General features: G+C 36.2%; 2 protein-coding genes and 1 non-coding gene across 3 annotated transcripts; 2 read left to right on the top strand and 1 right to left on the bottom strand.

Annotated features, from left to right (window-relative positions):
- Nucleotides 1–3,702: 3,702 nt before the first annotated feature.
- Nucleotides 3,703–4,572, bottom strand: LOC145098412 (uncharacterized). Its single transcript, XM_079036046.1, has one exon. It carries the CDS (start codon nucleotides 4,570–4,572, stop codon nucleotides 3,703–3,705), a length of 870 nt encoding a protein of 289 aa, XP_078892172.1.
- A 907-nt stretch (nucleotides 4,573–5,479) lies between these two features.
- LOC145103431 (small nucleolar RNA R71) lies at nucleotides 5,480–5,586 on the top strand. Its single transcript, XR_013706524.1, has one exon. It is a non-coding gene; the product is annotated as a small nucleolar RNA R71 (small nucleolar RNA).
- Nucleotides 5,587–10,646: 5,060 nt separating this feature from the next.
- Nucleotides 10,647–11,703, top strand: LOC145101657 (early nodulin-like protein 18). Its single transcript, XM_079038906.1, has 2 exons — nucleotides 10,647–10,935; nucleotides 11,045–11,703. The coding sequence occupies exons 1-2, from the start codon at nucleotides 10,758–10,760 to the stop codon at nucleotides 11,485–11,487; spliced, it is 621 nt and encodes a 206-aa protein (XP_078895032.1). The 5' UTR covers nucleotides 10,647–10,757; the 3' UTR covers nucleotides 11,488–11,703.
- Nucleotides 11,704–12,114: the final 411 nt, after the last annotated feature.

Below are 12,114 nucleotides of genomic sequence, written 5' to 3'. Positions count from 1 at the left end.
TTTTTGATCTTTGATCTTCAACTTTGATACTTCTATATCTCCAAAAATTCTTCAATTTTTCACTTTTTGGTAATTTCTCTCTCTTTTTTTTTATAAATATCTCACTTTTTCCACTCAAAACCTACATGCTTAAGTAGGGGTGCTTAACTTCAACCTTTATTGGTTAAGGATATTAGTTTTCCTGGATACATTTCAAGTACAGGCTGCTAAACATATTGCATTCCTCAAACTAAGCGAGGTTATGTTTTTGTCCCATGATTTCACTAGAATAAAGGAGGCCACAAATGCACTATAACGTGTATCGGCTCAACTAAACATTTGAGCTCTCATCAGATCATCCCATATAATACTAACAACTACAATTTAGATTATCATTATTACTAGAATTTTTTTATTTAGATTATTATTTCAAATCTATTTCTAAAAAATTTAAATTTACTAATTTCTAGCAATTTACTTTTTCGACCCCCTACCCCACACTTATTTCATACAATGCCCTCGTTGTATGCGTAAATCAAAAACAATAGAAGGGAGAAAAAGTAACAGACTCCCCTGGGATAGCAGTGGTATGAACGAACTCCAAAAGTGTGGAGGAAATGTGCATCTTGAATATGGACTCCTTCTAAATAGGAACTTGGATCTTGATCATTGCGAGATATATAAAGCGTCAATAAAATATGGAATCCGGACTTCAAACTTCAACAAAGGTGGTGTAAATCTCCAAACAAGAAGAATAATGTGGGAAAGCATACGCCATATTAAATGGTAAAGAAACCGAGCCAAAGTAATCTTCATAACAATCCCAAGAAGAAAAGTGGTGACCCATGTAGTAAAATGCATCAATGGGCTTCATCTTGTGGAACAACATGATTCATGTCATGAATTTTAAGAAGGACCGCGACGTGAAATCGTGAAAACATGGAAAGTAGAAAAATGTGAAAACTTGACTCACAACGTGAATTTTAGAGAGTCACGATGTGAGTACTGGACATACAGAAAACTGTTCTGTCTTCACCTCTTAACTTCAAACAAATGTCTTAATTGATTAAGACGTTGCTAGTATATGATTTTATGACTCTTCTCTACACTTATCCTCTCTCTTGATTCACCCTCCACTTATTATAAGCAAATCTGGAAAATTCCCACCATAAAAAATAAAGAAGTAACATAATAACTTAAATTGTCTTACAAACCAAATCAAGTTTAAAACCAAACGAAATTAAAAATAAAAACTAAATAAGAAATCAATCATCATCTTCTTCAGCTTGTGCTCCACTTGTATCGGCTCCATCTCCCCCTTGACCTCTATACACACTCCACCGAGTGCAAATTGGGAATGATACCCCAGGTGAGGAGGTTGCTCCACATGCAAATGTTGTACCAGATTTTCCACCGCCCCCCCTCCTAATCCAATTAACACTTAACGAAAGTTGATCGAAATATCCAGCCATATCACCCCCAAAATTTGGTCCTCCCATGGGTGTGGGTTGATGCACCGGCTGTCCTCTCTCTCCTCGTCCTCGCACATTCCTCATCCGAGGCCTCGGCTGTGGTTGTTGCTCAGGCTGTCCACTAGGTTTCTCTCCATCATCCCCCTCATCATCAGTATGCTCAAGGCCCCAATGAGACCCAAAATTTCGATCAACCCGCATAGTTTCCATATATCCCATGGTAAACTTGCTCTCTTCCTTACAATTCAAAGAGTGGGTAATGCCGGGAACAATTAAGCCATAAGAACGGGCCAGTCGAGTGATGAAATGGCCCCCACAGATAGGGCTCTCGAGGCGGGAACTTGCAGCAGAATCCGCTAAATAGCGGGCCAGAAAATAAGGAATGTTGCAACACACTCTCGGCTGCAAAATACACCAAAAAAAGAATAAATTTTGATTCGTGACCTTATCCCCATGGCGCTTATGATTGATGGAGAAAGTGATAAATCGATGTATCAAGCGATAAATGGGGGATCTTATGCTGCTCTCGGGTGACACTCTGAATTGAATATTCCGGATGCAATGTTGTTCAACAAATCGATCCCCGAGGCCCCATTTTCATAGTCTCGAGCCGCCTCCCTCAAAAACATAGCAAATTCTAGAGTCATAGCTTCCTGGGCCGTGTATGACCCCATTCTCCAGGAAAATTCAATCAAACTGCACTCACGAAATTCACCCCCGGGTCTAAAAACTAAGGCTTGCGGGAACGTAGGGTCTTGGACATTCTCATGGAATGCAACAGTTGCAAATAATTCCATGCATAGTTCCTTATATACCCTCTCTTGGATACCGAATAAATTAACCCAACCCTTTCACGTGAACAAAAACATATTCCCTAAAAATATCTTCGTGAGAAATGGAGACAAACGATCAAAGACTCCGACCTCCCTCAATCTTGCCCAATTAATTGTAGGGGCAACAACAAATTCCCTGTTGTACAACCACCCTAGCCTGTTGTTGCAACGTGTTAAAACATCCCATGGCATGGTAGTTGGAAAAACGTAGAATGGGTGCAAAGTTGACACCCCTGTCGGAACTTCTCTTCTGGGAGCCATTGCTACAAAAATAAACAGAAAACAAACCAACAAAACATCCCAAAAGATTAGTATTAAACAGAATATGAAACTATGAATGTCGAGGATTCACGTCGTGAATCCCTAAGGATTCACGTCGTGAGTTCGTAATCAGAAGTCATAATTGGGCATATCAGAACTCAGATTGGGCCAACAATGTCAATGGGGTTTACTCCTAGGGTAATCTCAAACTCATTACAAACACATGCAACAAAAACTTCACATATATAGGGTACCAATTTTTAAGATTCAAGTGAAATGCAAACCCTAAACCCTAAATCTAGTAAATAAGTCAACAATAAACAATGTGAAGAAGATTAATTTACCTAGAATGGTGAATTACGTAAGCACAAGAAGAATATGAGGAATGTCAGCCACAATCGCGAAGAAGGGGGACCAGAGGGAACACATTCACTTCGTGGGGGATAAAGAAATGATTTAGGTCAATTGGATTCTGTCTTTAATCTGTGGTCTCGTGTTATTCACTAGTCACGTCGTGAATTTGCACACACTCACGTCGTGAGTCCGTTTGGGCTGAAAATTTTCCATTAATAATCAGTTAGGCTGGGAAATTGGTCCATTCTAATTTATACTTAATGGGCTAGAGCATGTATTGGGCTAACTAACAGATTTACGTAAGTTTTCCGTAACTCGCGTCATGAATCATCAAGGCTCACGTCGTGAGTTCTGTCTAAGCATATAATTTCATAATTAATCCCAAGTTTCACTAACTATATTTCATAATTATTACCACTTAATTTTTGGGACCGACACTCAGTCTTGTATTATGCATAAAAGGTTGTAGATGATATGATTGATTTTCCTAGGAAAATAATAAAAATGAAAAAGCTAAATAGAAAAGAAAATCCAAACCAAACTCGGGTTGCCTCCCGAGAAGCGCTTCTTTTTTATGAAGTCGTGATCCGGACTCCGTGCCTCCTACATTGAATCTTCGAGTTTTCCTTTTTAACTTTCACGTCATCCATATCAAGCTTTCTTTTCGTCCCTTTATTCTCCAAGTTCTCTTTATTCTTCAACTCCATATGAATCTTTTCTTCCTTCACCATTGGACTTGTCTCCTTGGAAGTCACCTCGTCTTTGTCATCATCACTCAATATTTCGTCACTCTCCTTACTTACCTAAGAAGTTGGATTCATGTAGGCAATGACTTCAACTAAAAACGGGGTTGATGCTCTTGGTTTTGTTCGTTTAACTTTATTAATTGTCTTGATTTCTTCCTCCATGAGTTTTTCTAATTCTTCAAGTTCATTATCTTCATCAGTATTGAACGGTTCACCTTTAACATCATATCCTTTAAATCCATCTTGTATTCCAAAATCTTCCTTATCATCACCAACCCTCAATGTAAGCTTAGATTCACGAACATCAACTAAAGCACCAACAATATTTAGCAAAGGGCGACCAAGAATGATTGGGACATTTGCATCCTCCTTCATATCCATAATCACAAAGTCAACTGGGAAAACAAACTTCCCAATTTTAACAAGGATGTCTTCTATAATTCCCCTTGGATGCGTCACCGAACGATTGGCCATGTGGATTGTCATCTTTGTAGCCTTCATTTTCTGAATGTTCAACTTTTGATAGAATGAAAATGGCATCAAATTTATGCTAGCCCCGGAATCAGCTAGATCATAAGTCTTTAAATTGTTTCCAAACTCACATGGAAGAGTGAGGTGGCCATGATCTCCCATCTTCTTAGGTATCTCTCCCAATACAGCTTTTGAGCTTTGCTCACTTAGAATCACCTTGGAATTCTTCTTTAGTTGCTGACAAGTGTCTAACAAGTCTTTTAAGAAATTTTCATATTCGGGAATTTTGGATAATGATTGGTCAAAAGGAGTATTAATCGGGATACCCCTCACGTGCTTAATAAACTCCAAATGCTCTCTATCCACTGGACTAAGACCAGCTCGGGAAGGAAACGGTAGAGGCGGACGATATACCGGAACGGAATCTGAATTTTTCTGTTCAGACTGAGCCCACATCGTGAGCATGGCGGGCTCATGATGTGAGTCTGGTTTTTCAGCAACAATTTAGTTTTCGAATTTCGTCTTCTTTGGCTTTGGCTCCACTTCTAGGGATTCTAGGAACTCAGAGATGGCCTCTTCTTCAGTATTAATCATCATTACATGGGATTGAGGGTTCTTTTCGGGAAATTGTGAGGATAATTTGTTGCTCACCAAAGTAGTTAGGTGACCAATTTGGACTTCGAGGTTATGGATTGATGCTTGATGATTTCTTAATGAAGCTTGTTGGTCAATCATCATTGTTTGCTGTTCTTTCATCATTTTCATGTGTTCCTTTAGCACTGCATCGGTGTCATCATGCCTTTTCTCGGAAGCATCCATAAATTTGGTCAAAATGTTTTCTAAGTCTACTTTCTTCTGGGCTGGTGGTTGCTCTTTTTGGTAGAAGCATCAGCCTGTCTGCTTACATTTTTCTTCTTTTTGCCTATTGTACTCATCATAAGGCAGCCACTCTTTCTTTGGTTTTCTCCAGTCTTCATCATACTTATCCCCACTCGAGTAGCAAATTTGAGCCTTCTTGTTCCCATATTCATCCAAGTTGCAATCTTTAGTCCAGTGTGGTCCATTACATCGTTCACACCCAACTTGAATTGAATGAATTGATTGGTCCATTTGTGTCAACCTCCGGTCCATATTATTCAGCATTGCCATTATAGCAGCTATTTCTTCAGACTGCGTGCCTCCACTGCCTTTTGTGCCATCTTGTCTTGGGTTGTGGTACTCACGAGAGTGTTTTGCGAATTCTTCAACTAACTCCTTGACCTCCCTTGGATTTTTATTTGTCAATGGTCCTTGAGAATCAAAGAGTTGCCTTGTCATAACATTGACCCCATCATAGAAAATAGACATCTCTTGTTGAACATTAAGATCATGTTGAGGACAATTTATTATCAACCCTTTGTAACGCTCCCATGCCTCGTATAATGACTCCCCCGGTTGTTGCTCAAAGTTGGCTATTGCCTTCTTGAGTTTAACTATCTTGGATGGTGGGAAAAATTGATCTAAAAAATGCTCACGCATTTGAGCCCATGTAGTGATTGTACCCGGTGGTAGTGCTTTTAACCAGTCTTTTGCAGCTCCCTTAAAAGTAACGGGAAGCATCCTTACTAAGACAATATTTCTATTCACATTTGGGACATTGAAATAATCCGCAATGTCATTAACTTCATCGAGATGCTTAAAGGCATCCTCATGATCCTTCCCATAAAATGGAATATCCTTAAGTGTAGTGAGGATATGTACTTTCAACTCGAATGTGGTAGTGGCAGGAATGGCTGGTTGTACTAAACCCGGACCAACATCGTCTCTAATTCGCTTCTTGTAAGCTCCCATTAAAATTTCTTCAATGTTTGCCATCTCGTTTCTTGGTTCGTCTTCGGGTTCACTTGTATAAAGACCAAACTCGGCTTCGGATTCGTATTCGGATTCGTTTGGGATAGGTATTTGATCTAAGTTTTCAACCTTGTTTTTTGTTCTTTGAAGATGAACTCGACTCTTCCGTTTTCTTCCCCGAAATCTTTGAGAATACTGACTTAAGTTCTTGCAAGGGTGTCTTTTTTGGTGTTTGATCTTCTTTCACGTTCTTATCTTTCTTTTTGTGAAGGGCTGACTCTAGATCTTCAAGAGGTAGCACCAAAGGTGTGTTAGAGCCTCTGCTCATGAACTCCTGCAAAATAAAACGTAAAACTGAACTAAGAAAGACAAACTAAAAATTAAAGAAAACTAGAAATCACAGTATTCACGTCATGAGGCTACAGGCTCACGTCATGAGTTTTGTGACTGAAAAGAGAAAAAATAAATAAACTATGCTGGAAAAATTAACTTTTTGCGGGTTTTACCCCACAGAAAGGATCGATTAATCTAAAGTAAATAAATAAATAATTAACTAAGCCGCTCCCCGGCAACGGCGCCAAAAACTTGATGCGTGCAAATAGCTACACCTACTAATTTTAATATTTATAACCTAACTTCCTTACTAACTAAATTGCACCTAGAAAGTGTACCTAGTCAAAATTATAGAGTAGTTGGGTAAGTCGGGTGTCGATCACAGGGAACGGTGTTGACTAATGAATTTATCTACTACTAAATTAACCTAATTATTAACAAAGAAAGGGGTTTTATCTAATTTTGCAAGTTTCGATGAACTTAATTCTTTAACACAAACTCAATCAATAAACAAAACACTTCTGTTAGTTCAAATCAATGGTTATACATTAGTTATGACTATTACTGTTGGTTACCAATTAATAAAGTATTACAATTTAGTTCTAAATATACTAATCATTAATCAATCCATGTAAATCTATGTATGGTCACACAATAGTTAACACATAATCAATTATTAAATGAGATTGGAGGTAAGTAAGATATATTTGATAAACACACATTATGGTCATAATCATGAATTCTCTAGCATAACTTAATTTTAATAATTTAGTTGCTTAACTAAGATTGGTTTGATCGTAGCTCTAATAAACTAGTGTTCACTAAATTATTAGGTATTCAGATTCATGTAGATTTGTATTCACTAAGTACACAGAACAAGAATTTTAAGCAATTAATTATCAAACAAACATACTAGGTAAAATCAATCCAACACAAGCATATTACCAACAAGTAAATTCAAATCTAATGCATTAAGACCATGAGTTCCGGCTTCATTTAGCTAACAGAAGCAGCTAGATTTAGCTGGATATACTAGCAACTAAGCAAATAACATCCATAATCGAAAACATAATAAAAGTGTACCAAACTATGAATCAAACTATGAACTTCTTTTCCCTTGGTGTTGAAACCCTATTCCAGAACTTCTTCTCCTCTGAAAATCGTCTCCAGGTCTTCCTTCTATCAGCCAAAAAGTCCCCAATTCGTAATGGCCAAGAGTTTATATAGTTTTTTATTTTTCCCCGTTCACGTTGTGAGCCGATAAGTCTCACGTTGTGAATATGAGATAAGCGTATTCGGAAAGGACTTTTCTTCCATCCGGTGCATATCTTCTAAAATTCTTCACTCACGTCATGAGTCATGAACTATTCACGTCGTGAGTACGTTATTTGCTGAATTTTCCATTCTTCTTTCCTTTAAGCCTCCAAAGTTCCATGTTTTGTCAATTTCAATCCCTATCTTCGAAAATGCTTCTATTTGGCTGAAAAATATAATTTTAGCTTATAAGTACCATTATTCTATGCAAATAACCAAATTATTAGTAAAAATGTAAATAATTATCGCCTAAAATATGTTTAAAGATGGCAATATCAGTACTCCTATGTACACTAAGCGTACAAGCTAAATGGTGTGCACTGTGTGTACCTGCATGTACGTTCAACGTACTCCCTTGTTAAGTCACTTTCCCATTAAGTGCTTAATACTCTATTCCAGAAGCTATAATCACAGATCCAAGTCCTTTTCAACGTCTTAATCCATAAAGTCGATCACTTGGTGGCTTGCAACCCACCAAATGATCCCAACACTGGAAATAGTAATAAACTTTCATGGAAAAGGCTAAATCTCTTGCATGGCTACATAAAGGCCTCCAAGCTTGCAACTTTACTGCTAAAAGAACACTTTGAGCTTCAAGGGTGGCAACCCTAAGCTCAAAAACATAGTTGCATGAACAAGATCCATTCTTTGGACCTAAAAAGGTCCAAATCTCCAAAACCCTAGAACTAAGCTTCTAAAAAGGAAAGATAAGACCTTTATACCTCCTTTGGGTGCCAAAAGATGATGTTTTCCCAGATCTATGAGCTCAAGCTACCCCAAGTCCTTCTTTGCCACTTCCTCTTTCTTCTTCCAAGCTTGAAACCACCAAGATGTGCTTCTATAGGTCAAAATCACACAAGAAAGAAGGGATGAGACGTTCTAGGGTTTCTCTGAGGTTGGGGAGGCTGATAAGGGGCTAGGGTTCAAGCCTTAATGTTCTTTATATAGTGCTTGGCCCTAAAAATAGGGTTTAGTGTCACTGGGCGTACGCTGGGCGTACGTCTCCAGCACCCACGACCATTTACCATTCCTACGTTAGGTATACACCAACTTACGTTGGGCATACTCACCTAATTTCCACCTTTGCATGCATGGGCCTTGCTTGCCAAACATTCCCATTAGGGACCATTTATGCCAATAACTTCTAAGTGATATAACTTCTTCATTCTAAGTCCGTTTCCGACGAACTTTATATCCAAGAAAGTGTGGCGAGAAGCCCTACGCTCCTATCTACACACTCGAGCCTTAAAACCTTCCGAATAAATCCCAAGACCCATAAAAGAACGAATCACTACCCTAGGCCTCCGGAACCACAACCAAAGTATTTTTCAAAACGGGGTGTTACATAATTGGAATTAATTTTGGAATTAATTTGATTAATTAAAAGTGCAAGAACCTACGATATAATTGTTCAATAGTTGAACAAGAGAATGATTCTAGCATTATATAGGGTAGGCCGAAAATATGGAGCCTTCTTTGAGTTCTAGATTAATCCTTAAGGATAATTAGAAATGTTGATAATTACCTAATTTGAGATATTAGTATTATATTCAAATTAGGGTTTCTAGAGTTTCTTAATTCAACTATGTAAGGAGCCTTTGAGCTTAAATTTTCGATTACTCTTTTCTCAAGAAGAAAAGACGAAAATTCCATCATCCCTCCTTTCTCCTCTCAAGTCTTCTATTTCTAGGGTTTGGGTACAAACCATTAAAGACACGAGTTTTCTAGTGCTTGCTTTCTGAAGTTTGTCCAATAAGGAATTGTTGATTATTTACTATAATAATCAAAAGATATGTACCCTTTATGAATTTATATTATAATAAGGTATTCCTAAAGTTATTTGATGTTCATAGATTATAACATTCAATAGAGAAAACTTAGATCTAAATAGGTTGCATGTGAACTTAAAGGTTACGTTTTTCCACTACATGAATTTTAAATATAAGTTATAAAACCCATCAGTCTTTTCATGTAAACGTATCTATACAATTTATACCTTCAAATTTGTTTTTAAAATTCTTTATTTATTTAAAAAAAAATGTATAATGTATTTAATAATACGTATAAATACATTTAAATGAAAAAAAAAACTTTAAAAACATTTTTAAGGTATAAAACTATATAAATATGTTTTTTATATGTATTTATTATTTTTTACATATTTTTTATGTATAATTATATTTTCTATACATAAATATGTATTTAAAATGTATTTATAAATTTTTTTACATGCATGATTAGTGGTTAGAAGATAATATCACAAAATCATCAACGTATGTATTAGAACTCGAGACCTCCAATTTAAGAGGTAAATCTCTACCAAGTAGGGTAGTCTCATATATGTGTATTTATACATGTATTTACTTAATAATATTAATAATAAGGAATTTTTAAAATAATATATTTATTTATGTTTTTAATAAAATTACAACAACAACAACAACAATAATAATAATAATAATACCAAAGTTTTTTTTTTAGTTTTTTTTACTAAAAAAGTCTCATTATTTTGAGTAAATTTACGAAATAGTTTCAAATTAATTTGTTATCGATTTTAACCGGGTGAAAAGAGTCATAATGCAATGTTTTATTGGTTTTTAGGACTTAAAAAAAATAAGTTGAGAGTAAAACGTAAATTTGATCAAAATTTTAGAATTTTACTAGAGATTTTTTTAATTTTAAAATTAAATTATTGGTATTTTATTTTACAATTTTGGTATTTACTATATTGTAAAGTTATGTTTTTTATTATTTACATAATTTGCTTTTATAAATTTTCTTTTTTAATATTAATTTTTATTATTATTATTTTTTAATTAATTGTCATTTGTGTAATTTTGTATTATACCAATCAACATATATTTTTAAACATTATTTTTTTATTGTGTTTTATAAATAATTCTTTGGAAATTTTAATTTTATATTTTTGTTGGCAATTTCGCGTAGGAATTCTCCGATGCAAAGTACGAAATGACTAAATAATTTAATAATTTAATAATAATTTCCATTGATATTATTTAATAAACGTATAAAAAAGGTCAACTTTTTCTCTATCGACGTGAACTTTCTTTATCACATGACGCTATCGATCACAAATTGAACAGATTTCGAGATCAGATCGCTGCTACCATTCACCGACCACCGAAAAATTTCAGCCGCTTCCAATGGCTCCGGTGGTGCATTTAACATTAATTGCGCTTTTCATCACTAGCGCCGCCGCATACACCAATCACACTGTCGGAGGCCCCGCCGGTTGGCTTTTCGACCCCAATACCAACACCTCCTCCGCAAATTACGCTTCTTGGGCCGGCAATCAAACCTTCGATCTCGGCGATTACTTAAGTAAGCGTAATTTTGAATCGAGAAAAATTTCTATTGATTTTGATTTGTCATTTGAGTTTAGTTTAGTTGAATTGATTTTATTGTTGATCTGATTGTGATTCACGTGTAGTATTTAACACGAACACGAATCAGACGGTGGTTTTGACTTACAACACGACGACGTTCCGCAGCTGTAGCGTTGATAACTCTTCAGACAGTGACACTTTTATGTACAGCCAAGGAAACCAACAGTTCGGGCAGCCGTTGACCGTCGCAGTTCCGTTGACGATCGAGGGACCGAACTACTTCTTTTCCGATGCCAGTGACGGCGTTCAGTGCGAGAATGGGATGGCGTTCGGGATCAACGTCAGTCACGGCGTCGGACTTCCGCCAAACCTTAGCCAGCCTCCGCCGCCTCCCTACGTTGAGCCTCCGTCTAACGCTGATGGGACGCCGGGGACCGTCGCTGGTAATCTGCCGAGTGGCGCTGGATTGAGTGTTGATGCTAACGTGCGCAGAGCCGTGTTTTACGCACTCACGTTCTATGGAATCTTTGGGTTGCTTCAGGTGTGAAAGAAGATAAAGGGTAGAGATTTTAGTTGTTGTATTTTTCTGGGGGGCATATTGGGAATTGCAAATGTTTGTCGAGAGGTGAAATGGAAGTAAGTATTCGTTGAACTTTTGTGTTCAGAATGAAAAACTTGTTGAGGGTACCAAAAATTTTAAACTATTGATATAATTATTTTTTTAGTTTGACGTATCTGTAATAGTAAATTACGTTTTTTGTCATTATCTTTAGTTGATTTGTAAAAAAGTACTTACTTTATTTTATTTTTATTATTTTTAGTCCATTGTAATATTTTGTCTATATGTTGTCAAATTTAACAACTCCCTCGATTATATTAATTTCAATAAATAGTTTTATTGATATATTAATTTCAATAAAGGGATAGAAAATATGTGTCCGTTGGATATATAACATTAGGTATAAAACCATAAAAAACGTTGTCGTTTTACTTCAAAATTTAGACCCAGTCGTGTTTTTCCTTTCTTAATCCCTGAAATTGTTTCCCTCTTCCTTCACTTCTCCATCTTTGTAGAGTTTAGTCATATTTTTAATTCAAAGTTTCTCCATATATTTAAATCATCGCTATGGAGGAAACTTAATTGATATGTTTTTCTTGATTTTAGTGGTATTAT

The sequence above is a fragment of the Lactuca serriola genome, chromosome 4, assembly GCF_051521515.1.
Source record: "Lactuca serriola cultivar US96UC23 chromosome 4, Lser_US96UC23_V15, whole genome shotgun sequence".
Lineage (NCBI taxonomy): Eukaryota > Viridiplantae > Streptophyta > Magnoliopsida > Asterales > Asteraceae > Lactuca > Lactuca serriola.
This window is presented reverse-complemented; position numbering and strand designations above follow the sequence as displayed.

Coding starts and splice junctions, on each gene's coding strand:
- LOC145098412 (XM_079036046.1), bottom strand. CDS start 4,572: ATGTGGGCTCAGTCTGAACAGAAAAATTCAGATTCCGTTCCGGTATAT.
- LOC145101657 (XM_079038906.1), top strand. CDS start 10,758: ATGGCTCCGGTGGTGCATTTAACATTAATTGCGCTTTTCATCACTAGC. Junction 10,936..11,044: donor CGATCTCGGCGATTACTTAA/GTAAGCGTAATT, acceptor ATTCACGTGTAG/TATTTAACACGAACACGAAT.